The 25,091-nt window shown below is 43.6% G+C and overlaps 1 protein-coding gene and 1 gene segment (V, D, J or C); one reads left to right on the plus strand and one right to left on the minus strand.

The window, feature by feature from the left end:
- Positions 1–8,320: 8,320 nt before the first annotated feature.
- LOC127930197 (Ig lambda chain C region-like) lies at positions 8,321–18,891 on the minus strand. The segment is given in 3 exon segments: positions 8,321–8,898; positions 17,579–17,638; positions 18,837–18,891. Coding segments are annotated over 3 exon segments (426 nt in total).
- LOC127930190 (uncharacterized) overlaps positions 12,429–25,091 on the plus strand; it is a 115,666-nt gene continuing 103,003 nt past the window's right edge. For 4 of the 36 annotated variants that reach the window (XR_008137142.1, XR_008137141.1, XM_052519709.1 and 1 more), the window contains exons 1-7: positions 12,996–13,396; positions 13,612–14,428; positions 14,558–14,857; positions 14,944–14,986; positions 15,245–15,330; positions 15,675–15,760; positions 16,320–16,577. Coding sequence is in view for 30 of the 36 variants with exons in the window: in XM_052519709.1 (XP_052375669.1) it covers positions 13,023–13,396; positions 13,612–14,428; positions 14,558–14,857; positions 14,944–14,986; positions 15,245–15,330; positions 15,675–15,760; positions 16,320–16,548 (1,935 nt within the window). In the remaining 6 variants the exon portion in view is untranslated. Of the gene's footprint in view, positions 12,967–12,995; positions 13,397–13,611; positions 14,429–14,557; positions 14,858–14,943; positions 14,987–15,244; positions 15,331–15,416; positions 15,933–16,319; positions 16,633–16,706; positions 16,922–17,222; positions 17,636–25,091 lie in introns of those variants that run through there. The other 32 variants (XR_008137139.1, XR_008137140.1, XM_052519715.1 and 29 more) reach the window with 30 other exon arrangements.

A 25,091-nucleotide genomic window follows, 5' to 3' on the forward strand; every position in this document is an offset into this window, starting at 1 on the left:
AGTTTCATCACAGCGCTTGATAGTTTTTGCGACTGAACTTGAAACGTTTTGAAGTTCTTGACATTTTCCGTATTGACTGACCTTCATGTCTTAAAGAAATGAATGACTGTCATTTCTCTTTGCTTATTTCAGCTGTTCTTTCCATAATATGGACTTGGTCTTTTACCAAATAAGGCTTTCTTCTGTAAAGACCCCCTACCTTGTTACAACACAACTGATTGGCTCAAACACATTAAGAAGGAAAGATATTCCACAAATGAACGTTTAAGTAGGCACACCTGTTAATTGAAATGGATTCCAGGTGACTACCTCATGAAGCTGGTTGAGAGAATGCCAAGAGGGTGCAAAGCTGTCATCAAGGCAAAGGGTAGCTATTTGAAGAATCTCAAATATAAAATGCATATGATTTGTTCAACACTGTTTTGGTTATTACATGATTCCATATGTATTATTTTATAGTTTATATCGTCACTATTATTCGACAACGTAAAGAAAAACCCTTGAATGAGCAGGTGTTCTAAAACTTTTGACCGGTAGTGTAGGTATTCCTCTTGTCCAGATGGGATAGGGCAGTTTGCAGAGTGATTGAGATTGATCCTTGACTAGTCTGTCAAAGCTCCTCATGAGGACAGAGGTGAGTGATGCGGGGCCATTTAGTCATTTAGTTCAGTTACCTTTGCCTTTGCCTTTGTGGGCCAAGCATGGCATCAGGAAGCCTAGTGGTTAGAGTGTTGAACTAGTAACCGAAAGGTTGGAAGATCGAATCCCTGAGCTGACAAGGTAAAAATCTGTTGTTCTGACCCTGAACAAGGCAGAAAACCCACTGTTCCGAGGCCGTCATTGAAAATAAGAATTTGTTCTAATAACGTTTTTCTAAACCAATCAGTTCTCCACATTGATTCAACGTCATCACATAGGTTTTGGGGTTGAAATGACGTGGAAACCACTTTGATTCAACCAGTTTTTGCCTCGTGGGTAGCAATTCAGTGACCCGACTTCTCTCTCCCTCTCCAGAATTCAGCCCCTGTCTGAGGCCCTGGGGGATCTCTACAAGCAGTTCAACTCTCTAAAGGATGAGCTGGGAAGCCTCAGCTCCAAGTTCGACAGGATGGAGGGCTTCGTAGATGACCTGCAGGCTGGGAAACTCCCCGGCCCCTGTGTGGACCCCTCCTCAACGCCTCATACGGAGGGTCACTCCCCGGCCTCCGCTGAGGATGCCACTGAGGGCAGAGATGAGGGAACCGTTAAGAGGAGAGGTGAGGGCACCACCAAGGGCACAGATAAGGGTACAGATGAGGACTCCAGACCGAGAAAACAGCACGCGTTCAGGATCCACAGGGACTAGAGGAAGGAGGGTCCCTAGGCCTTAGTCAATGATTGACAGGTGTACTGTACAAACGATAAACATTAAACTCATCTAGTGTGGATGCTCACCAATGTTTTATACTTTATCATTATAGCTATCGTCCTTAGTCTCAACAACATCACCACTCCTCTCTGAACCAGGTCAACACAGAATTGATGATAGTGTACTGTATCTCTGTTGTCAGTACAAAGCTAACTTTCAATAACATTATCATTTATGATTGATGACTTGTGTTGATGTGTGATGGGCATAATGTAGTCTAGAAATGTTCTTATCATTGGATTCATCATCTCATATTATAATAAGTGTATCCATACACAATATGTCTGTGTGTAGTGTCTGTAAATACTAGGGGTGAAACGGTTCACAAAACTCACTGTTCAATACGGTACAGTGGTGTCACGGTTCGATACGGTACAGTGGTGTCACGGTTCGGTACGGTACAGTGGTGTCACGGTTCGGTACGATACAGTGGTGTCACGGTTCGGTACGATACAGTGGTGTCACGGTTCGATACGGTACAGTGGTGTCACGGTTCGATACGGTACAGTGGTGTCACGGTTCGATACGGTACAGTGGTGTCACGGTTCGATACGGTACAGTGGTGTCACGGTTCGATACGGTACAGTGGTGTCACGGTTCGATACGGTACAGTGGTGTCACGGTTCGGTACGATACAGTGGTGTCACGGTTCGGTACGATACAGTGGTGTCACGGTTCGGTACGATACAGTGGTGTCACGGTTCGATACGGTACAGTGGTGTCACGGTTCGGTACGATACAGTGGTGTCACGGTTCGATACGATACAGTGGTGTCACGGTTCGATACGGTACAGTGGTGTCACGGTGGTGTCACGGTTCGATACGGTACAGTGGTGTCACGGTTCGATACGGTACAGTGGTGTCACGGTTCGATACGGTACAGTGGTGTCACGGTTCGGTACGGTACAGTGGTGTCACGGTTCGATACGGTACAGTGGTGTCACGGTTCGATACGGTACAGTGGTGTCACGGTTCGATACGGTACAGTGGTGTCACGGTTCGATACGGTACAGTGGTGTCACGTCACGGTTCAGTGGTGTCACGGTACAGTGGTGTCACGGTTCGACGGTTCGATACGGTACAGTGGTGTCACGGTTCGATACGGTACAGTGGTGTCACGGTTCGATACGGTACAGTGGTGTCACGGTTCGATACGGTACAGTGGTGTCACGGTTCGATACGGTACAGTGGTGTCACGGTTCGATACGGTACAGTGGTGTCACGGTTCGATACGGTACAGTGGTGTCACGGTTCGATACGGTACAGTGGTGTCACGGTTCGATACGGTACAGTGGTGTCACGGTTCGATACGGTACAGTGGTGTCACGGTTCGATACGGTACAGTGGTGTCACGGTTCGATACGGTACAGTGGTGTCACGGTTCGATACGGTACAGTGGTGTCACGGTTCGATACGGTACAGTGGTGTCACGGTTCGATACGGTACAGTGGTGTCACGGTTCGATACGGTACAGTGGTGTCACGGTTCGGAACGGTACAGTGGTGTCACGGTTCGATACGGTACAGTGGTGTCACGGTTCGGTACAGTGGTGTCACGGTACAGTGGTGTCACGGTTCGAACGATACGGTACAGTGGTGTCACGGTTCGATACGATACAGTGGTGTCACGGTTCACGGTTCGATACGGTACAGTGGTGTCACGGTTCGAGTGGTGTCACGGTTCGATACGGTGGTGTCACGGTTCGATACGGTACAGTGGTGTCACGGTTCGATACGGTTCAGTGGTGTCACGGTTCGACGGTACAGTGGTGTCACGGTTCGATACGGTACAGTGGTGTCACGGTTCGGTACGGCACAGTGGTGTCACAGTGGTGTCACGGTTCGATACGGTACAGTGGTGTCACGGTTCGATACGGTACAGTGGTGTCACGGTTCGACGGTGGTCACGTCACGGTGTCACGGTTCGATACGGTACAGTGGTGTCACGGTTCGATACAGTGGTGTCACGGTTCGATACGGTACAGTGGTGTCACGGTTCGATACGGTACAGTGGTGTCACGGTTCGATACGATACAGTGGTGTCACGGTTCGATACGGTACAGTGGTGTCACGGTTCGATACGGTACAGTGGTGTCACGGTTCGATACGGTACAGTGGTGTCACGGTTCGGTACGATACAGTGGTGTCACGGTTCGATACGGTACAGTGGTGTCACGGTTCGATACGGTACAGTGGTGTCACGGTTCGATACGATACAGTGGTGTCACGGTTACGATACAGTGGTGTCACGGTTCGATACGGTACAGTGGTGTCACGGTTCGATACGGTACAGTGGTGTCACGGTTCGATACGGTACAGTGGTGTCACGGTTCGATACGGTACAGTGGTGTCACGGTTCGATACGGTACAGTGGTGTCACGGTTCGATACGGTACAGTGGTGTCACGGTTCGATACGGTACAGTGGTGTCACGGTTCGATACGGTACAGTGGTGTCACGGTTCGATACGGTACAGTGGTGTCACGGTTCGATACGGTACAGTGGTGTCACGGTTCGGTACGGTGTCACGGTTCGATACGGTAGTGGTGTCACGGTTCGATACGGTACAGTGGTGTCACGGTTCGATACGGGTGTCACAGTGGTGTCACGGTTCAGTGGTGTCGGTACAGTGGTGTCACGGTTCGATACGGTACAGTGGTGTCACGGTTCGATACGGTACAGTGGTGTCACGGTTCGATACGGTACAGTGGTGTCACGGTTCGATACGGTACAGTGGTGTCACGGTTCGATACGGTACAGTGGTGTCACGGTTCGATACGGTACAGTGGTGTCACGGTTCGATACGGTACAGTGGTGTCACGGTTCGATACGGTACAGTGGTGTCACGGTTCGATACGGTACAGTGGTGTCACGGTTCGATACGGTACAGTGGTGTCACGGTTCGATACGGTACAGTGGTGTCACGGTCACGGTGGTGTCACGGTTCGAGGTACAGTGGTGTCACGGTTCGATACGGTACAGTGGTGTCACGGTTCGATACGGTACAGTGGTGTCACGGTTCGATACGGTACAGTGGTGTCACGGTTCGGTTGGTGTCAATACAACAACAAAATAAATGTCATTTTGTATTTCGATTTTCCATGTATTATAATAGTAAACAGGGCAGCTTGAATTCCCAGGAGCAGATGGAAACAAAGGGACAACAAAAACCAGCAGTGCCTGTCAACAACAGTGTCATTTTGTATTTCGTTTTCCAGCAGCATACATCAACATTAAGTCACATAGCAGTGCCTGTCAACAACAGTGTGTAGTCCAGCAGCATACATCAACATTAAGTCACACAGCAGTGCCTGTCAACAACAGTGTGTAGTCCAGCAGCATACATCAACATTAAGTCACATAGCAGTGCCTGTCAACAACAGTGTGTAGTCCAGCAGCATACATCAACATTAAGTCACATAGCAGTGCCTGTCAACAACAGTGTGTAGTCCAGCAGCATACATCAACATTAAGTCACATAGCAGTGCCTGTCAACAACAGTGTGTAGTCCAGCAGCATACATCAACATTAAGTCACATAGCAGTGCCTGTCAACAACAGTGTGTAGTCCAGCAGCATACATCAACATTAAGTCACATAGCAGTGCCTGTCAACAACAGTGTGTAGTCCAGCAGCATACATCAACATTAAGTCACATAGCAGTGCCTGTCAACAACAGTGTGTAGTCCAGCAGCATACATCAACATTAAGTCACACAGCAGTGCCTGTCAACAACAGTGTGTAGTCCAGCAGCATACATCAACATTAAGTCACACAGCAGTGCCTGTCAACAACAGTGTGTAGTCCAGCAGCATACATCAACATTAAGTCACACAGCAGTGCCTGTCAACAACAGTGTGTAGTCCAGCAGCATACATCAACATTAAGTCACACAGCAGTGCCTGTCAACAACAGTGTGTAGTCCAGCAGCATACATCAACATTAAGTCACATAGCAGTGCCTGTCAACAACAGTGTGTAGTCCAGCAGCATACATCAACATTAAGTCACATAGCAGTGCCTGTCAACAACAGTGTGTAGTCCAGCAGCATACATCAACATTAAGTCACACAGCAGTGCCTGTCAACAACAGTGTGTAGTCCAGCAGCATACATCAACATTAAGTCACACAGCAGTGCCTGTCAACAACAGTGTGTAGTCCAGCAGCATACATCAACATTAAATCACATAGCAGTGCCTGTCAACAACAGTGTGTAGTCCAGCAGCATACATCAACATTAAGTCACATAGCAGTGCCTGTCAACAACAGTGTGTAGTCCAGCAGCATACATCAACATTAAGTCACATAGCAGTGCCTGTCAACAACAGTGTGTAGTCCAGCAGCATACATCAACATTAAGTCACACAGCAGTGCCTGTCAACAACAGTGTGTAGTCCAGCAGCATACATCAACATTAAGTCACATAGCAGTGCCTTAAACACAATAGGACCCCTTGAGGCTGGTTACTTGAAAAAAGAAGATGAAGAAGATTAGTCTATCTACATTATCTTCAGTGAACACAGATCGACTTGCTGTGACAATGTCAGCCGCTGTGGAGAATACCCTCTCGCTAGGGACAGAGGTCCCAGGCACAGCCAGGTAGCACCTTGCTAACATGGCAACATGAGGGTATATTAACGCTTTGGTCTTCCACCATGTAAGTGGATCAGCATCCAGGGAATACAGTCCACTTCCCTGTATGAGGTCACCTCCCCTCTATGACCTTGACCTTTGACCTGGTTCCCTGCTCCTGGGTCCTGAACAAATCCCCAGAAAGCTCAGCCACGGCAGACTTGTTTTCTGGAGGAGAACCCCCTGTCGCCTGCCGTCTCTGGAGAGGGGTTGGCTCCTGTGGCATCTGTGGCTTGGCCCTGCAGAATTAAATTAGATGAAAATGACTTTCTCTGGGACTTGAACCGGGGCTCCAAAGCGGTGCTCTTGTGTGAGAATTCTTGGACACTAGGGTCATCATATCTAGGCTCCAGGTTAACTCTGATAGCAGTCTTCACATCCCTTACCGCGGGTTCATCTTCATCATGCCACCATTGATTCCAGGATCATTGTTGTCATCGGCAGGACCATGGAAACTGATGGAAGGCTCTCAGTGCATATCAGTGTTGTGTTTTGAGAGGTTTTACACCTCTGCAAGTCTTGTGTCATTTTCAGACAAAGTCACAATATCTTTGACATTCTCCGTCACAGGTTGATCAGTCAGTGTAGAAAACACTGCAGCTTTCTGCTCAAGGTTTCTCTCAACCCTCTGCCGCTATCGCTGCGTTGATTTCTTTAGCCCTACCGGAGTCAGCTGGATATTGTTGCCCTGGCTCACCAATGCTTGCCATGTTGCTCCTTTGCATTTAACTAACTGCTAATTCTTTCATAAGCTAATTGCTGCTACGACGACCTCTCAGCTCTGTTCTTGCTGGAGTGAAATAACTAATCAGCTACGAGACTAAACAACTTTATTTTTTAAGCAAACTTTATTGCTATGTTGTTATTTTCCCCACATTAATTTATACACCATTGGTTTATTTTATAATGAAATATATAAATATATATATATTCCTAGCTATAATATATGATGAATGTATTGTTCGGTTCACAGTGCGTACTGGACCCTGTGCACCGTGGACCCTGTACCGAACGGTTCAATATGAATACACCTACCGTTTCACCCCTAGTAAATAGTGAAAATACAGAGTAAGGTACTACAGGACTACTTTACAAATATACTGTTGAAATTACAACTCTTTGCTCTTTCTGTCTGCTGGCAAATATACTCATGAACAAGCCATGCCTCAATTATCTCAACTTGAAAATCCATCTTTATTCTGTCTCCTCCCCTTCATCTACGCTGATTGAAGTTGATTTAACAGGTGACATCATAGCTTTCACCTGAATTCACCTGGTCAGTCTGTGTCATGGAAAGAGCAGATGTTCCTAATGATTTATTCCCTCAGTATACACTGTTGAAAAACAGCTGTTTGAGCCACAAGGTGGCAGCATATTACAATATGTTTCTCTCTTCTCTTTCCACATGCTGGCAAAGTATTAATGACTAAAATGGTATTGTACATCGTAGTAAGATGCAAGTTTAAAACACTTTTGAATATTGTAACTATATAATATGAATATATTGAATATATCATGTTATTGTACTGTTGTTTTAATTCATCATACAGTGAAATAGTACAGGCAAATATTGTACAGGAAATATTGCGATCCCCAATCACATGATTCTTTACAAATCAACAGTTTTTTTCAGATAGATATGGATGATAATTAAAGAAGTACTTTCAGAATGGTCTAATAATTACGCAATAAGGTCCTGAGGGGGTATGGTATATGGCCGATATACCACAGCTAAGGGCTGTTCTTAGTTACGACGCAACACGGAGTGCCTGGATACAGCCCTTAGCCGTATTATATCGGCCATATACCACAAACCCCAGAGGTGCCTTATTGCGATTATAAACTGGTTACCAACGTAATTAAAGCAGTACACATAAATGTTTTGGTATGCGGTCTGATACAGTATACCACGGCTGTCAGCCAATCAGCATGCAGGGCTTGAACAACCCAGTTTATAAAACAATCATATCATACTAATGAAGGTTCTCAATAATGTGAAGTTTTAATATAAACTAAACGTGTGGTCCATCTCTGGTTATTCATTAACATTACAGTAAACCTGCCCTACATCCTGGATATCTACATCAACTAAACGTGTGGTCCATCTCTGGTTATTCATTAACATTACAGTAAACCTGCCCTACATCCTGGATATCTACATCAACTATTTCTGGATCTGGACTAAAGTCAGTGAGCAGGCTGCTCTATTTGAGTTCAGTTAAATTCCCCCTCATGTAGAGCTGCTAACACTGATGCTCATCAACATGCTCTAATACAAACACGTGTTCTTTAGAATGTTCTTTATTGAATATCCACAATACAGCAAAGCTTTAACTATTCCTCTATTAATCATCTGCAAAACAACCCATTTCAAATATAACAAGTCTACTTATCATATAGCCTATTATATCAGTATGATTAGCTATTTATCTTTTATGGAACATAATGAATATATGTAGGTTAAACTTCTAATGCATTAACATTATCTTGAAAAGTGATGTAGAAAATCAATTTGACATTACAATGGTTCTCAGGCTATTCAGTGCTGCATTCAGACTTCTTGATGCCTTTCTCAGCGAACTTGGATCCCGCGGTGACTTTACATGAGAACACTTTGTCCTGGTTCCATTCTGACGTGTCAACGGTCAGACAGCTGCTGAGCTGGAACGTCTTGTCGGTTTGCGGTACCGGGCCACTCGTAGCGATGCCGCCGGTGACCGGATTCCCTCCAGCTGTCCAGCTGACATCAGCGTAGCCCATGGCCATCTGACTGGCCAGACACACCAGGGTGACTTTGCTGGACTTCAACTCATCGCTGGACGGAGGGAGGATGGTCAAGACAGGCGGAGGGAGGGTAGAGTCTGGACCAATGGAATGAGCAGAATACATATTACACAAAATCATTTGATATATTAGTAGAATGAAACGGGGTTGTGTGATTATACTGTAGAATAAAAAAATACGACGTTTTCTCAAAGGCTACAAAAAATTAACATTCTGGCCTCGTAAATGAAAAGGCACTAAAACCATGTAATTATATTGTTACATGTTACTCACAAATCTCTGTTTGTACCTGGTCTTTAGTTTTAAACTTCCTAAGTAACTCTCCATATGTGACTTTTCAGAGGTGAAGCAGATTTCTGTACAAGTGGATAATGAGTTCAGATCTCTACGTTTAAACATAATCAAGTAGTCAGATGTGCTGAATGAGGGATACAATCAAACATACATCCTACTACTAGTCACCCAGCAAACAGAGTTACCAACTGTAATGTCGTAGCCTGCAATGTAATGAATCATGTAGCAACATTGTGTAACTACCATATACATGGTTTTATCATTATTTAATATAACGTGGGACCAATACCTTAAAGGTTGATACAACTTTATGTAGCATTCACATTCAAATCTACCTCTGAGTAAATAGATGATTATTGTGTGAGACATTATAAATGAGTAGTGTTGTCAAGTGACAGCAGTAACCGACATGGTCAAATAGTCCATCATGTGTTTTAAGTTTAAATGTGAAATCAACAACTTCAGATGTACTGTAGGTTATGAAGATGTCACATGGTGTTCATGACTCTTGATAATCAGTCCACAAAGTAGGTTAATTACACTAAATAAATATGAAAGAAGAATATAATGTTAAATATGTAACTCTATTAACTATTACGTTTTACAAAAAGCCTTGAATACAAAAATATAAGGTTAAATAAAGGGAACTCACCAGTGACAATGAGCTTGGTTCCTTGTCCGAATACCACAGTGATTCAGTTTGTTTACACAGCTGTACAATAACCTCCTCACTCTCTACTGAGAGGACAGGAACTGAACCATCCCATTCAGACAGAGCTTCACTCTCTCTACTGAGAGGACAGGAACTGAAACATCCCATTCAGACAGAGCTTCACTCTCTCTACTGAGAGGACAGGAACTGAACCATCCCATTCAGACAGAGCTTCACTCTCTCTACTGAGAGGACAGGAACTGAACCATCCCATTCAGACAGAGCTTCACTCTCTCTACTGAGAGGACAGGAACTGAACCATCCCATTCAGACAGAGCTTCTTCACTCTCTCTACTGAGAGGACAGGAACTGAACCATCCCATTCAGACAGAGCTTCACTCTCTCTACTGAGAGGACAGGAACTGAACCATCCCATTCAGACAGAGCTTCACTCTCTCTACTGAGAGGACAGGAACTGAACCATCCCATTCAGACAGAGCTTCACTCTCTCTACTGAGAGGACAGGAACTGAACCATCCCATTCAGACAGAGCTTCACTCTCTCTACTGAGAGGACAGGAACTGAACCATCCCATTCAGACAGAGCTTCACTCTCTCTACTGAGAGGACAGGAACTGAAACATCCCATTCAGACAGAGCTTCACTCTCTCTACTGAGAGGACAGGAACTGAAACATCCCATCCAGACAGAGCTTCACTCTCTCTACTGAGAGGACAGGAACTGAAACATCCCATTCAGACAGGGCTTCACTCTCTCTACTGAGAGGACAGGAACTGAAACATCCCATCCAGACAGAGCTTCACTCTCTCGACTGAGAGGACAGGAACTGAAACATCCCATTCCGAAAGAGCTTCACTCTCTCTACTGAGAGGACAGGAACTGAAACATCCCATTCAGACAGGGCTTCACTCTCTCTACTGAGAGGACAGGAACTGAAACATCCCATTAAGACAGAGCTTCACTCTCTCTACTGAGAGGACAGGAACTGAAACATCCCATTCAGACAGAGCTTCACTCTCTACTGAGAGGACAGGAACTGAAACATCCCATTAAGACAGAGCTTCACTCTCTCTACTGAGGACAGGAACTGAAACATCCCATTCAGACAGAGCTTCACTCTCACTACTGAGAGGACAGGAACTGAAACATCCCATCCAGACAGAGCTTCACTCTCTCGACTGAGAGGACAGGAACTGAAACATCCCATTCAGACAGGGCTTCACTCTCTCTACTGAGAGGACAGGAACTGAAACATCCCATCCAGACAGAGCTTCACTCTCTCTACTGAGAGGACAGGAACTGAAACATCCCATTCAGACAGAGCTTCACTCTCTCTACTGAGAGGACAGGAACTGAAACATCCCATCCAGACAGAGCTTCACTCTCTCGACTGAGAGGACAGGAACTGAAACATCCCATTCCGACAGAGCTTCACTCTCTCTACTGAGAGGACAGGAACTGAAACATCCCATTCAGACAGGGCTTCACTCTCTCTACTGAGATGACAGGAACTGAAACATCCCATTAAGACAGAGCTTCACTCTCTCTACTGAGAGGACAGGAACTGAAACATCCCATTCAGACAGAGCTTCACTCTCTCTACTGAGAGGACAGGAACTGAAACATCCCATTAAGACAGAGCTTCACTCTCTCTACTGAGGACAGGAACTGAAACATCCCATTCAGACAGAGCTTCACTCTCACTACTGAGAGGACAGGAACTGAAAAATCCCATTCAGACAGAGCTTCACTCTCTCTACTGAGAGGATAGGAACTGAACCATCCCATTCAGACAGAGCTTCACTCTCTCTACTGAGAGGACAGGAACTGAAACATCCCATTCAGACAGAGCTTCACTCTCTCTACTGAGAGGACGGGAACTGAAACATCCCATTAAGACAGAGCTTCACTCTCTACTGAGAGGACAGGAACTGAAACATCCCATTCAGACAGAGCTTCACTCTCTCTACTGAGAGGACAGGAACTGAAACATCCCACCCAGACAGAGCTTCACGCTCTCTACTGAGAGGACAGGAACTGAAACATCCCATTCAGACAGAGCTTCACTCTCTCTACTGAGAGGACAGGAACTGAACCATCCCATTCAGACAGAGCTTCACTCTCTCTACTGAGAGGACAGGAACTGAAACATCCCATTAAGACAGAGCTTCACTCTCTCTACTGAGAGGACAGGAACTGAAACATCCCATCCAGACAGAGCTTCACTCTCTCTACTGAGGACAGGAACTGAACCATCCCATTAAGACAGAGCTTCACTCTCTCTACTGAGAGGACAGGAACTGAAACATCCCATTCAGACAGAGCTTCACTCTCTCTACTGAGAGGACAGGAACTGAACCATCCCATTCAGACAGAGCTTCAATCTCTCTACTGAGAGGACAGGAACTGAAACATCCCATTCAGACAGAGCTTCAATCTCTCTACAAACATCTCAGGCTTTTCTAGAGTTTCTCTCTATGAAGTAACAGAATAGAGTGTAGCATCATATTCTGCTGTTTGTGTCTGGTCCTTTTAAATCCATCAGTTAAAGCAATATCCATATGATGCAGTATTGACCTGATGATGATGATGATCACAACAAGAGAGACAACATCAGTTTCCTTTCAGACAATGTCTTTTTATAATCTTTGTAATGGATGGTTCTTCCATTTCCAGATCTCCCATTGTGTCTTGTATATAATGTTATAATAATCACTGATCAACTGCTGTTTCTTAGAGTTCACCCCTCTGCCATGATGCAGAAGTGAGTGTATTTGGGGAGGAGGTTTTGTCATGGTGTATATGACTGTGATAGGAGAGTCATTTTGAGTCTGACAGTAATACACTGATGAGTCTGTCTCCTCCACATTGTTAATAATCAAAACATAATCTGATTTAGACTGATGATTAGATGTGAATTTAGGAGAGGAGAAACCAGAACCATATTCTACAGATCTCCAACCAGTGTGGTACCACCTTAACACGTACTGAGGGACTCCTCCTGGAACCTGTTTATACCAACGAGCAGCACTCTTATCAACATTCCCCAGGTTACAGTCCATAATGGTGGTCTCCATCATCAACAGTACCCAGGTTACAGTCCATAACGGTTGTCTCTATCATCAACAGTCCCCAGGTTACAGTCCATAATGGTTGTCTCTATCATCAACAGTCCCCAGGTTACAGTCCAGAATGGTCGTCTCTATCATCAACAGTCCCCAGGTTACAGTCCATAATGGTCGTCTCTATTATCAACAGTCCCCAGGTTACAGTCCAGAGTGTCTGTCTCTATTATCAACAGTCCCCAGGTTACAGTCCAGAGTGTCTGTCTCTATTATCAACAGTCCCCAGGTTACAGTCCAGAGTGTCTGTCTCTATTATCAACAGTCCCCAGGTTACAGTCCAGAGTGTCTGTCTCTATTATCAACAGTCCCCAGGTTACAGTCCAGAGTGTCTGTCTCTATTATCAACAGTCCCCAGGTTACAGTCCAGAGTGTCTGTCTCTATTATCAACAGTCCCCAGGTTACAGTCCAGAGTGTCTGTCTCTATTATCAACAGTCCCCAGGTTACAGTCCAGAGTGTCTGTCTCTATTATCAACAGTCCCCAGGTTACAGTCCAGAGTGTCTGTCTCTATTATCAACAGTCCCCAGGTTACAGTCCAGAGTGTCTGTCTCTATTATCAACAGTCCCCAGGTTACAGTCCAGAGTGGCCGTCTCTATTATCAACAGTCCCCAGGTTACAGTCCTTAGTGGCCGTCTCTATTATCAACAGTCCCCAGGTTACAGTCCTTAGTGGCCGTCTCTATTATCAACAGTCCCCAGGTTACAGTCCAGAGTGTCTGTCTCTATTATCAACAGTCCCCAGGTTACAGTCCAGAGTGTCTGTCTCTATTATCAACAGTCCCCAGGTTACAGTCCAGAGTGTCTGTCTCTATTATCAACAGTCCCCAGGTTACAGTCCAGAGTGGCCGTCTCTATTATCAACAGTCCCCAGGTTACAGTCCAGAGTGTCTGTCTCTATTATCAACAGTCCCCAGGTTACAGTCCAGAGTGTCTGTCTCTATTATCAACAGTCCCCAGGTTACAGTCCAGAGTGGCAGTCTCTATTATCAACAGTCCCCAGGTTACAGTCCAGAGTGTCTGTCTCTATTATCAACAGTCCCCAGGTTACAGTCCAGAGTGGCCGTCTCTATTATCAACAGTCCCCAGGTTACAGTCCAGAGTGTCTGTCTCTATTATCAACAGTCCCCAGGTTACAGTCCAGAGTGTCTGTCTCTATTATCAACAGTCCCCAGGTTACAGTCCAGAGTGTCTGTCTCTATTATCAACAGTCCCCAGGTTACAGTCCAGAGTGTCTGTCTCTATTATCAACAGTCCCCAGGTTACAGTCCAGAGTGGCCGTCTCTATTATCAACAGTCCCCAGGTTACAGTCCAGAGTGTCTGTCTCTATTATCAACAGTCCCCAGGTTACAGTCCAGAGTGTCTGTCTCTATTATCAACAGTCCCCAGGTTACAGTCCAGAGTGTCTGTCTCTATTATCAACAGTCCCCAGGTTACAGTCCAGAGTGTCTGTCTCTATTATCAACAGTCCCCAGGTTACAGTCCAGAGTGTCTGTCTCTATTATCAACAGTCCCCAGGTTACAGTCCAGAGTGGCCGTCTCTATTATCAACAGTCCCCAGGTTACAGTCCAGAGTGTCTGTCTCTATTATCAACAGTTCCCAGGTTACAGTCCTTAGTGGCCGTCTCTATTATCAACAGTCCCCAGGTTACAGTCCAGAGTGGCCGTCTCTATTATCAACAGTCCCCAGGTTACAGTCCAGAGTGTCTGTCTCTATTATCAACAGTTCCCAGGTTACAGTCCAGAGTGGCCGTCTCTATTATCAACAGTCCCCAGGTACAGTCCAGAGTGTCTGTCTCTATTATCAACAGTCCCCAGGTTACAGTCCAGAGTGGCCGTCTCTATTATCAACAGTCCCCAGGTTACAGTCCAGAGTGTCTGTCTCTATTATCAACAGTTCCCAGGTTACAGTCCAGAGTGTCTGTCTCTATTATCAACAGTTCCCAGGTTACAGTCCAGGGTGTCTGTCTCTATTATCAACAGTTCCCAGGTTACAGTCCAGAGTGTCTGTCTCTATTATCAACAGTCCCCAGGTTACAGTCCTTAGTGGCCGTCTCTATTATCAACAGTTCCCAGGTTACAGTCCAGAGTGTCTGTCTCTATTATCAACAGTTCCCAGGTTACAGTCCAGAGTGTCTGTCTCTATTATCAACAGTTCCCAGGTTACAGTCCTTAGTGGCCGTCTCTATTATCAACAGTCCCCAGGTTACAGTCCAGAGTGTCTGTCTCTATTATCAACAGTCCCCAGGTTACAGTCCTTAGTGGCCGTCTCTATTATCAACAGTCCCCAGGTTACAGTCCAGAGTGTCTGTCTCTATTATCAACAGTCCCCAGGTTACAGTCCAGAGTGTCTGTCTCTATTATCAACAGTCCCCAGGTTACAGTCCTTAGTGGCCGTCTCTATTATCAACAGTCCCCAGGTTACAGTCCAGAGTGTCTGTCTCTATTATCAACAGTCCCCAGGTTACAGTCCAGAGTGGCCGTCTCTATTATCAACAGTCCCCAGGTTACAGTCCAGAGTGTCTGTCTCTATTATCAACAGTCCCCAGGTTACAGTCCAGAGTGGCCGTCTCTATTATCAACAGTCCCCAGGTTACAGTCCAGAGTGTCTGTCTCTATTATCAACAGTCCCCAGGTTACAGTCCAGAGTGTCTGTCTCTATTATCAACAGTCCCCAGGTTACAGTCCAGAGTGTCTGTCTCTATTATCAACAGTCCCCAGGTTACAGTCCAGAGTGTCTGTCTCTATTATCAACAGTTCCCAGGTTACAGTCCAGAGTGTCTGTCTCTATTATCAACAGTTCCCAGGTTACAGTCCAGAGTGGCCGTCTCTATTATCAACAGTCCCCAGGTTACAGTCCAGAGTGTCTGTCTCTATTATCAACAGTTCCCAGGTTACAGTCCAGAGTGTCTGTCTCTATTATCAACAGTTCCCAGGTTACAGTCCAGAGTGTCTGTCTCTATTATCAACAGTTCCCAGGTTACAGTCCAGAGTGTCTGTCTCTATTATCAACAGTTCCCAGGTTACAGTCCAGAGTGTCTGTCTCTATTATCAACAGTCCCCAGGTTACAGTCCAGAGTGTCTGTCTCTATTATCAACAGTCCCCAGGTTACAGTCCAGAGTGGCCGTCTCTATTATCAACAGTCCCCAGGTTACAGTCCAGAGTGTCTGTCTCTATTATCAACAGTCCCCAGGTTACAGTCCAGAGTGGCCGTCTCTATTATCAACAGTCCCCAGGTTACAGTCCAGAGTGGCCGTCTCTATTATCAACAGTCCCCAGGTTACAGTCCAGAGTGTCTGTCTCTATTATCAACAGTCCCCAGGTTACAGTCCAGAGTGGCCGTCTCTATTATCAACAGTCCCCAGGTTACAGTCCAGAGTGTCTGTCTCTATTATCAACAGTCCCCAGGTTACAGTCCAGAGTGGCCGTCTCTATTATCAACAGTCCCCAGGTTACAGTCCAGAGTGTCTGTCTCTATTATCAACAGTTCCCAGGTTACAGTCCAGAGTGTCTGTCTCTATTATCAACAGTTCCCAGGTTACAGTCCAGGGTGTCTGTCTCTATTATCAACAGTTCCCAGGTTACAGTCCAGAGTGTCTGTCTCTATTATCAACAGTCCCCAGGTTACAGTCCTTAGTGGCCGTCTCTATTATCAACAGTTCCCAGGTTACAGTCCAGAGTGTCTGTCTCTATTATCAACAGTCCCCAGGTTACAGTCCAGAGTGTCTGTCTCTATTATCAACAGTTCCCAGGTTACAGTCCTTAGTGGCCGTCTCTATTATCAACAGTCCCCAGGTTACAGTCCAGAGTGTCTGTCTCTATTATCAACAGTCCCCAGGTTACAGTCCTTAGTGGCCGTCTCTATTATCAACAGTCCCCAGGTTACAGTCCAGAGTGTCTGTCTCTATTATCAACAGTCCCCAGGTTACAGTCCAGAGTGTCTGTCTCTATTATCAACAGTCCCCAGGTTACAGTCCTTAGTGGCCGTCTCTATTATCAACAGTCCCCAGGTTACAGTCCAGAGTGTCTGTCTCTATTATCAACAGTCCCCAGGTTACAGTCCAGAGTGGCCGTCTCTATTATCAACAGTCCCCAGGTTACAGTCCAGAGTGTCTGTCTCTATTATCAACAGTCCCCAGGTTACAGTCCAGAGTGGCCGTCTCTATTATCAACAGTCCCCAGGTTACAGTCCAGAGTGTCTGTCTCTATTATCAACAGTCCCCAGGTTACAGTCCAGAGTGTCTGTCTCTATTATCAACAGTCCCCAGGTTACAGTCCAGAGTGTCTGTCTCTATTATCAACAGTCCCCAGGTTACAGTCCAGAGTGTCTGTCTCTATTATCAACAGTTCCCAGGTTACAGTCCAGAGTGTCTGTCTCTATTATCAACAGTTCCCAGGTTACAGTCCAGAGTGGCCGTCTCTATTATCAACAGTCCCCAGGTTACAGTCCAGAGTGTCTGTCTCTATTATCAACAGTTCCCAGGTTACAGTCCAGAGTGTCTGTCTCTATTATCAACAGTTCCCAGGTTACAGTCCAGAGTGTCTGTCTCTATTATCAACAGTTCCCATGTTACAGTCCAGAGTGTCTGTCTCTATTATCAACAGTTCCCAGGTTACAGTCCAGAGTGTCCCCAGCATGTTGTCAGTGTGGTGTGAACGGCCCTTACTGTCCAGCTGAGAGATGAGCAGGGTTGGAGTGTGAGGAGAGGAGAGGCTGCAGGACCCACCTATAAGGAGACAGACAGGGAGGACCAGAGGGAGGGGCCTCTACAGTTAACCAATCACCAAGCCAGGAAGGACCAGAAGGAGGGGCCTCTACAGTTAACCAATCACGATCTACTCTCAAACTAACTGTATCTGGGTCTTCACAAGACCAACAGACAGATTTCTAAATAATAACTGGATGTATCCTATATTTTCATAACTGTGACATACATTTCAATTAGAGTCACTATTAAACTATAAAAAATTGAAATATTTCAGAGAAGACTATTTCATAAACATATTGTATTTGTTTTGTTGCATTGTAAAGATCAGTATTCTGTTTCTTCTAATTTATGTTAGTTAATTTATATCAGCATGTCATAATATAGATAATAAAATTATAATAATACAATCTAGACCTGATAGTGGGGTTCTGAACGAACAGTACATCACTAAATGACTGTTGATGTAATATGTCTCTACTGTAAACCAGGGGACTGACTATCATGGAGGTTGTCTGATACATGGAGTCTTCTGTTAGGACTGAACCTTCTGGAATATCACTTTATCAATCATGCTTTGTGACAACTTGGTGTAATTGTTAATGAGAACATTCTAGTAAATGTGTGAAGGGTTTTGTGTAAAACACAAGCATGGAATGTTCTCCTACTGCAGACACACTGGTTCAGGATGACTTGACATTCAGTTAGTGTCTATATTCAGAACATCTGAAAGCAGAAGTGAGTGTGTTTGGTGAGGAGGTTTTTGTCATGGTTTATATCACTGTGATACGAACTCTTTAACAGAGGTGTCCCATGTCTGACAGTAATACACTGCTGAGTCTGTCTCCTCCACATTACTGATTATAAACTGATAATCCTTATCAGACGTGGCTTTAGATGTGAAACGATCAGAGGAGAAACCAGATCCATATTGATCAGGAGAGGAGTGAGTACGGTAAAACCTTAACACATACTGAGGAGCTCCTCCTGGAACCTGTTTATACCAGATTACATAGTTGCTTTCATCTTTGGTGATGTCACAGTGAAAAGCTGCAGTCCCCTTTGTACTGACAGTCAGTACTGAAGGTGTTTGTGTCACTGCTTTCTGGCAACTGACATCTGTGGGAATGAAATACTATTTAAGACATTTAATCAAACATGAATTAACAATTTCTAATGGCTTTCTTTGATTCATGTTGAACATATAGTAAATCCTTACATGTTAGAGCAGTGAAGAGAGTGCAGAGTGTCCCCAGCATGTTGTCAGTGTGTGGTTCAAACGGCCCTTACTGTCCAGCTGAGAGATGAGCAGGGTTGGAGTGTGAGGAGAGGAGAGGCTGCAGGACCCACCTATAAGGAGACAGACAGGGAGGACCAGAGGGAGGGGCCTCTATAGTTAACCTATCACCAAGCCAGGGAGGACCAGAGGGAGTGACCTCTACTCTACCCTCCTCCATTATATAATCCATGATGTTTATATTAATCCTATACATATCTACACTCCTCCATTATATAATGATGATGTTTATATTAATCACCACACCCCATCCTCTCCCCCATTATATAATCTGATGTTTATATTAATCACCACATATCCTCTACCCTCCTCCATTATATAATCCATGATGTTTATATTAATCAAGGATCCTCTACCCTCCTCCATTATATAATCCATGATGTTTATATTAATCACCACATATCGCTCTACCCTCCATTATATAATCCATGATGTTTATATTAATCACACATATCCTCTGAGTCCTCCATTATATAATCCATGATGTTTATAGTAGACATGACATATCCATCATTTTTCTGATGTTTATACGGAAGGACCAGGCTCCTCTACCCTCCTCCATTATATAATCCATTATGTTTATATTAATCACCAATATCCTCTACCCTCCTCCATTATATAATCCATGATGTTTATATTAATCACCACATATCCTCTACCTGCTCCATTATATAATCCTGAGTCATATTAATGGTACTTTGTCCTCCTCTGTTGGACGTTAACAGATCACTGCAGACTCTATTCTGATCATTATATAATCCTTGATGTTTATATTAATCACCACATATCCTGACCCCGCCTATATAATCCATGATGTACAAAACACATATCTACCCGAACACCTTCCTATATTGAGTTGAATCTTACAAGGTCCTCTGATAGTTTAATGATGAAAGACTAAGTGAAGGTCAGACCTATACAGTAGATATTACTGCTGAAATGATACTACCCTCAACTATATAATCCATGATGTTTATATTAACAGAGAACCTTTAAACCATGTAATAATTCAAACTAAACATGATGTTTATATTAAAATAGATTATATAATCCATGATGTTTATATTAATCACTACATATCCTGTCTCGTCTGGAAGACTTGTTTATATTAATCACTCATATCTCTACCGCCCCATTATATAATCCATGGTCCTATTAATCACCACATTCGATGCCTATTGAATAATCCATGTGTTTATATTGGTCAAGCATTTCTTCGATTTTGTCACAAATAGCACCACATATTCGCCTTAATAAAGTCCATGATGTTTTAATAATCTCCACATAGGTTAAATAAATAATGATGTTTATATAATCAAATATCCTATTAAGTGCCAAATAAAGTAATCCATGATGTTTATAATAATCACCACATATCCTCTACTTCCAATATAATCCATGAAAATGTTTATATTAATCACTACAATCATCTTGTCCTCCATTATATAATCCATGATGTTTATATTAATCACCACTATCCTCTACCTCCTTTATATAATATGATGTTTATATTAATCACTACATATCTTTCTCCATTATATAAATCCATGATGTTTAATTAATCACCACATATCCTTTCCTCCATTATATAATCCATTATGTTTATATTAATCACCACATATCTCACCCTCTCCATTATATAATCCATGATGTTTATATTAATGCACATATTTCCCTCCTCCATTATATAATCCATGATGTTTATATTAATCACCACATATCCTCTACCTCCTCCATTATATAATCCATGATGTTTATATTAAGAGGTTATATCTTGCTCCATTATATAATCCATGATGTTTATAATAATCACCACATATCCTCTACTTTCCTCCATTATATAATCCATGATGTTTATATTAATCACCACATATCCTCTACCCTCCTCCATTATATAATCCATGATGTTTATATTAATCACCACATATCCTCTACCCTCCATTATATAATCCATGATGTTTATATTAATCACCACATATCTCTACCCTCCTCCATTATATAATCCATGATGTTTATATTAATCACCACATATCCTCTACCCTCCTCCATTATATAATCCATGATGTTTATATTAATCACCACATATCCTCTACTCCTCCATTATATAATCCATGATGTTTATAATAATCACCACATATCCTCTACCCTCCTCCATTATATAATCCATTATGTTTATATTAATCACCACATATCCTCTACCCTCTCCATTATATAATCCATGATGTTTATATTAATCACCACATATCCTCTACCCTCCATTATATAATCCATGTGTTTATATTAATCACCACATATCCTCTACCCTCCTCCATTATATAATCCATGATGTTTATATTAATCACCACATATCCTCTACCTCCTCCATTATATAATCCATTATGTTTATATTAATCACCACATATCCTCTACCCTCCTCCATTATATAATCCATGATGTTTATATTAATCACCACATATCCTCTACCTCCCTATATAATCCATGATGTTTATATTAATCAACATATCCTCTACCCCTCCATTATATAATCAATGATGTTTATATTAATCACCACATATCCTCTAGTTCCGACTCCATTATATAATCCTTGATGTTTATATTAATCACCACATATCCTCTACCCTCCTCCATTATATAATCCATGATGTTTATAATAATCACCACATATCCTCTACCCTCCTCCATTATATAATCAATGATGTTTATATTAATCACCACATATCCTCTACCCTCCTCCATTATATAATCCATGATGTTTATATTAATCACCACATATCCTCTACCCTCCTCCATTATATAATCCATGATGTTTATATTAATCACCACATATCCTCTACCCTCCTCCATTATATAATCCATGATGTTTATATTAATCACCACATATCCTCTACCCTCCTCCATTATATAATCCATGATGTTTATATCCTCCATTATATAATCCATGATGTTTATATCCTCCATTATATAATAGATTATGTTTATATCCTCCATTATATAATCCATTATGTTTATATCCTCCATTATATAATAGATGATGTTTATAGCAGGTATATGAAGTGCCTGGGGATGCCAATATAGTGCACTACTTTTTACCAGAGCCCATTGTCCTTTATAGGGCCCTTGTCAAAGTAGTGCACTGTAAAGGGAATAAAGTGCCATTTGGGACAAATTCTCAGTATCAGTTCTCTGGGCACCTGGGTTGATCTTATTTACATGAAGCTATAAATAAGGATAGGGAGGGGAGGAGGGAGAGAAGCAGGTTGTCCTGGGGGAGAAAGCCCTGGTTTCATGCATGTTGAACATTAGAAGCCTCCTCCCTAAGTTTGTTTTATTCACTGCCCTAGCACACTCCACCAACCCAGATGTCCTAGCCGTGTCTGAATCCTGGCTCAGGAAGACCACCAAAACCCCTGATATTTCCATCCCTAACTATAACATTTTCCAACAAGATAGATTTGCCAAATGGGGTGGTGTTGCAATCTACTGCAGAGATAGCCTGCAGAGCTCTGTCTTACTATCCAGGTCTGTACTCAAACAATTTGAGCTTCTACTTCTAAAAATCCACCTCTCCAGAAACAAGTCTCACCATTGCCGCTTTATAGACCACCCTCTGCCCCCAGCTGTGCCCTGGACTCCATATGTGAACTGATTGCCCCCCATCTATCTTCAGAGCTCGTGCTGCTAGGTGACCTAAACTGGGACATGCTTTTAATCTCAATGAACCTACCAGGTACCACCCCAAATCCGCTCACATGGGCACCCTCTAGATATCATCCGAACCAACTTGCCCTCTAAATACACCTCTGCTGTTTTCAACCAAGATCTCAGCAATCACTGCTCATTGCCTGCTCCGTAATGGGTCTGAGATCAAACGACCACCCCTTATAACTGTCAAACGCTTCCTAAAACACTCAGCGAGCAGGCCTTTACCTAATCGACCTGGCCCGGGTACCCTGGCAGGATGTTGACCTCATCCCATCAGTAGAGGATGCCTGGTCATTCTTTAAAAGTGCCTTCCTCACCATCTTAAATAAGCACGCCCCTTTCAAAAAATGTAGAACCAGGAACAGATATAGCCCTGGTTCTCTCCAGACCTGACTGCCCTTGACCAGCACAAAAACATCCTGTGGCATTCTGCATTAGCATCGAATATCCCCTGTGATATACAACTTTTCAGGGAAGTCAGGAACCAATTTTACACTAGGCAGTTAGCAAAGCTAAGGCTGCTTTTTTCAAACAGAAATGTGCATCCTGTAGCACAAACTCAAAAGTTCGATAACACTGTAAAGTCTATGGAGAATAAGAGCACCTCCTCCCAGCTGCCCACTGCACTGAAGATAGGAAACACTGTCACCACCGATAAATCTAATTTAATTTCAGAGCTGGTCAATTTCAGAGCAGGTCATGGGTTTACCTCAGCCACGCTCAAGGTCCTAAACTTATCATAACCACCATAAGAGACATTACTATGCAGCCGTATTCATCGACCTGGCCAAGGCGTTCGACCTGTCAATCACCACATTCTTATTGGCAGACTCAATCAGCCTTGTTTTCTCAAATGATTCCAGCTGGTTCACCAACTACTTCTCTGATAGAGTTCAGTGTGTCATATCGGAGGTCCTGTTGTCCGGACTTCTGGCAGTCTCTATGGGGGTGCCACAGGGTTCAATTCTCGGGCTTTTCATCAATGATGTCGCTCTTGCTGCTGGTGATTCTCTGATTCACTCTACGCAAACGACACCATTCTGTATACTTCTGGCCCTTCTTTGGACTCTGTGTTAACTAACTCCAGATGAGCTTTTACCATGCAACTCTCCTTCCGTGGCCTCCAACTGCTCTTAAATGCTGGTAAACTAAATGCATGCTCTTCAACCGATCACTGCCCGCACCTGCCCGCAAGTCCAGCATCATTACTCTGGATGGTTCTGATATGTGGACAACTACAAATACCTAGGTGTCTGGTTACTGTAAACTCTCCTTCCAAACTCACATCAAGCATCTCCAATCCAAAATTAAATCTAGAATCTGCTTCCTATTTCACAACAAAGCATCCTTCACTCATGCTGCCAAATATACCCTCGTAAAACTGACCATCCTACCGATCCTTGACTTCGGCAATGTAATTTATAAAATAGCCTCCAACACTCTACTCAACAAATTGGATGCAGTCTATCACAGTGCCATCCGTTTTGTTACCATTTTGTCATACACTACCCACCACTGCTTTTACGCTCTCATTGACTGGCCCCTGCTTTTACTCGTCTATGAATCCACTGGCCCAGGTCATCTACAAGTCTCTGGTAGGTAAAGACCCGCCTTATCTCAGCTCACTGGTCACCATAGCAGCACCCACCCGTAGCACGTGCTCCAGCAGGTTATCTCACTGGTCACCCCAAAGCCAATTCCTCGTTTTCGCCTTTCCTTCCAGTTCTCTGCTTTTACAATGACTGAACGAACTGCAAAAGTCACTGAAGCTGAGACTTTCTCCCTCTAACTTTAAGAACCAGCTGTCAGAGCAGCTCACTCTGATCACTGCACCTGTACATAGGCCATCTGTAAACAGCCCATCTATCTACCTACCTCATCCCCATACTGTATTTATTTATTTATCTTGCTCCTTTGCACCCCAGTATCTCTACTTGCACATTAATCTTCTGCACATCCTACCATTCCAGTGTTTAATTGCTATATTGTAATTACCAGCCACCATGGCCTATTTATTGCCTTACCTTCCTTATTTTACTGTATATAGACTTTTTGTTTTATTTTTCTACTGTATTATTGACTGTATGTTTGTTTTACTCCATGTGTAACTCTGTGTTGTTGTATGTGTCGAACTCTGTGCTTTTTCTTGGCCAGGTCCAGTTCAAATGAGAACTTTTCTCAATAGCCTACCTAGTTAAATAAAGGTGAAATTAAAAAAATAATTAAAAAAAGGGAACAACACATCACTTCCTTTTACTCTGTCAGAGCTAGAACACAGCCCCCTGAATTTTATTTTACCTTTATTTAACTAGCAAGTCAGTTAAGAACAAATTTAATGTTCAATGACGGCCTAGGAACAGCTTAACTGCCTGTTCAGGGACAGAACGACAGATTTGTAACTCAGCCCGGTTGCTTCCACCGCTCTAACCACTAGCTACCCTGCCACCCCAAGTGACTCTGATAACTAGAAATACT

Source organism: Oncorhynchus keta, chromosome 5 (assembly GCF_023373465.1).
Source record: "Oncorhynchus keta strain PuntledgeMale-10-30-2019 chromosome 5, Oket_V2, whole genome shotgun sequence".
NCBI lineage: Eukaryota > Metazoa > Chordata > Actinopteri > Salmoniformes > Salmonidae > Oncorhynchus > Oncorhynchus keta.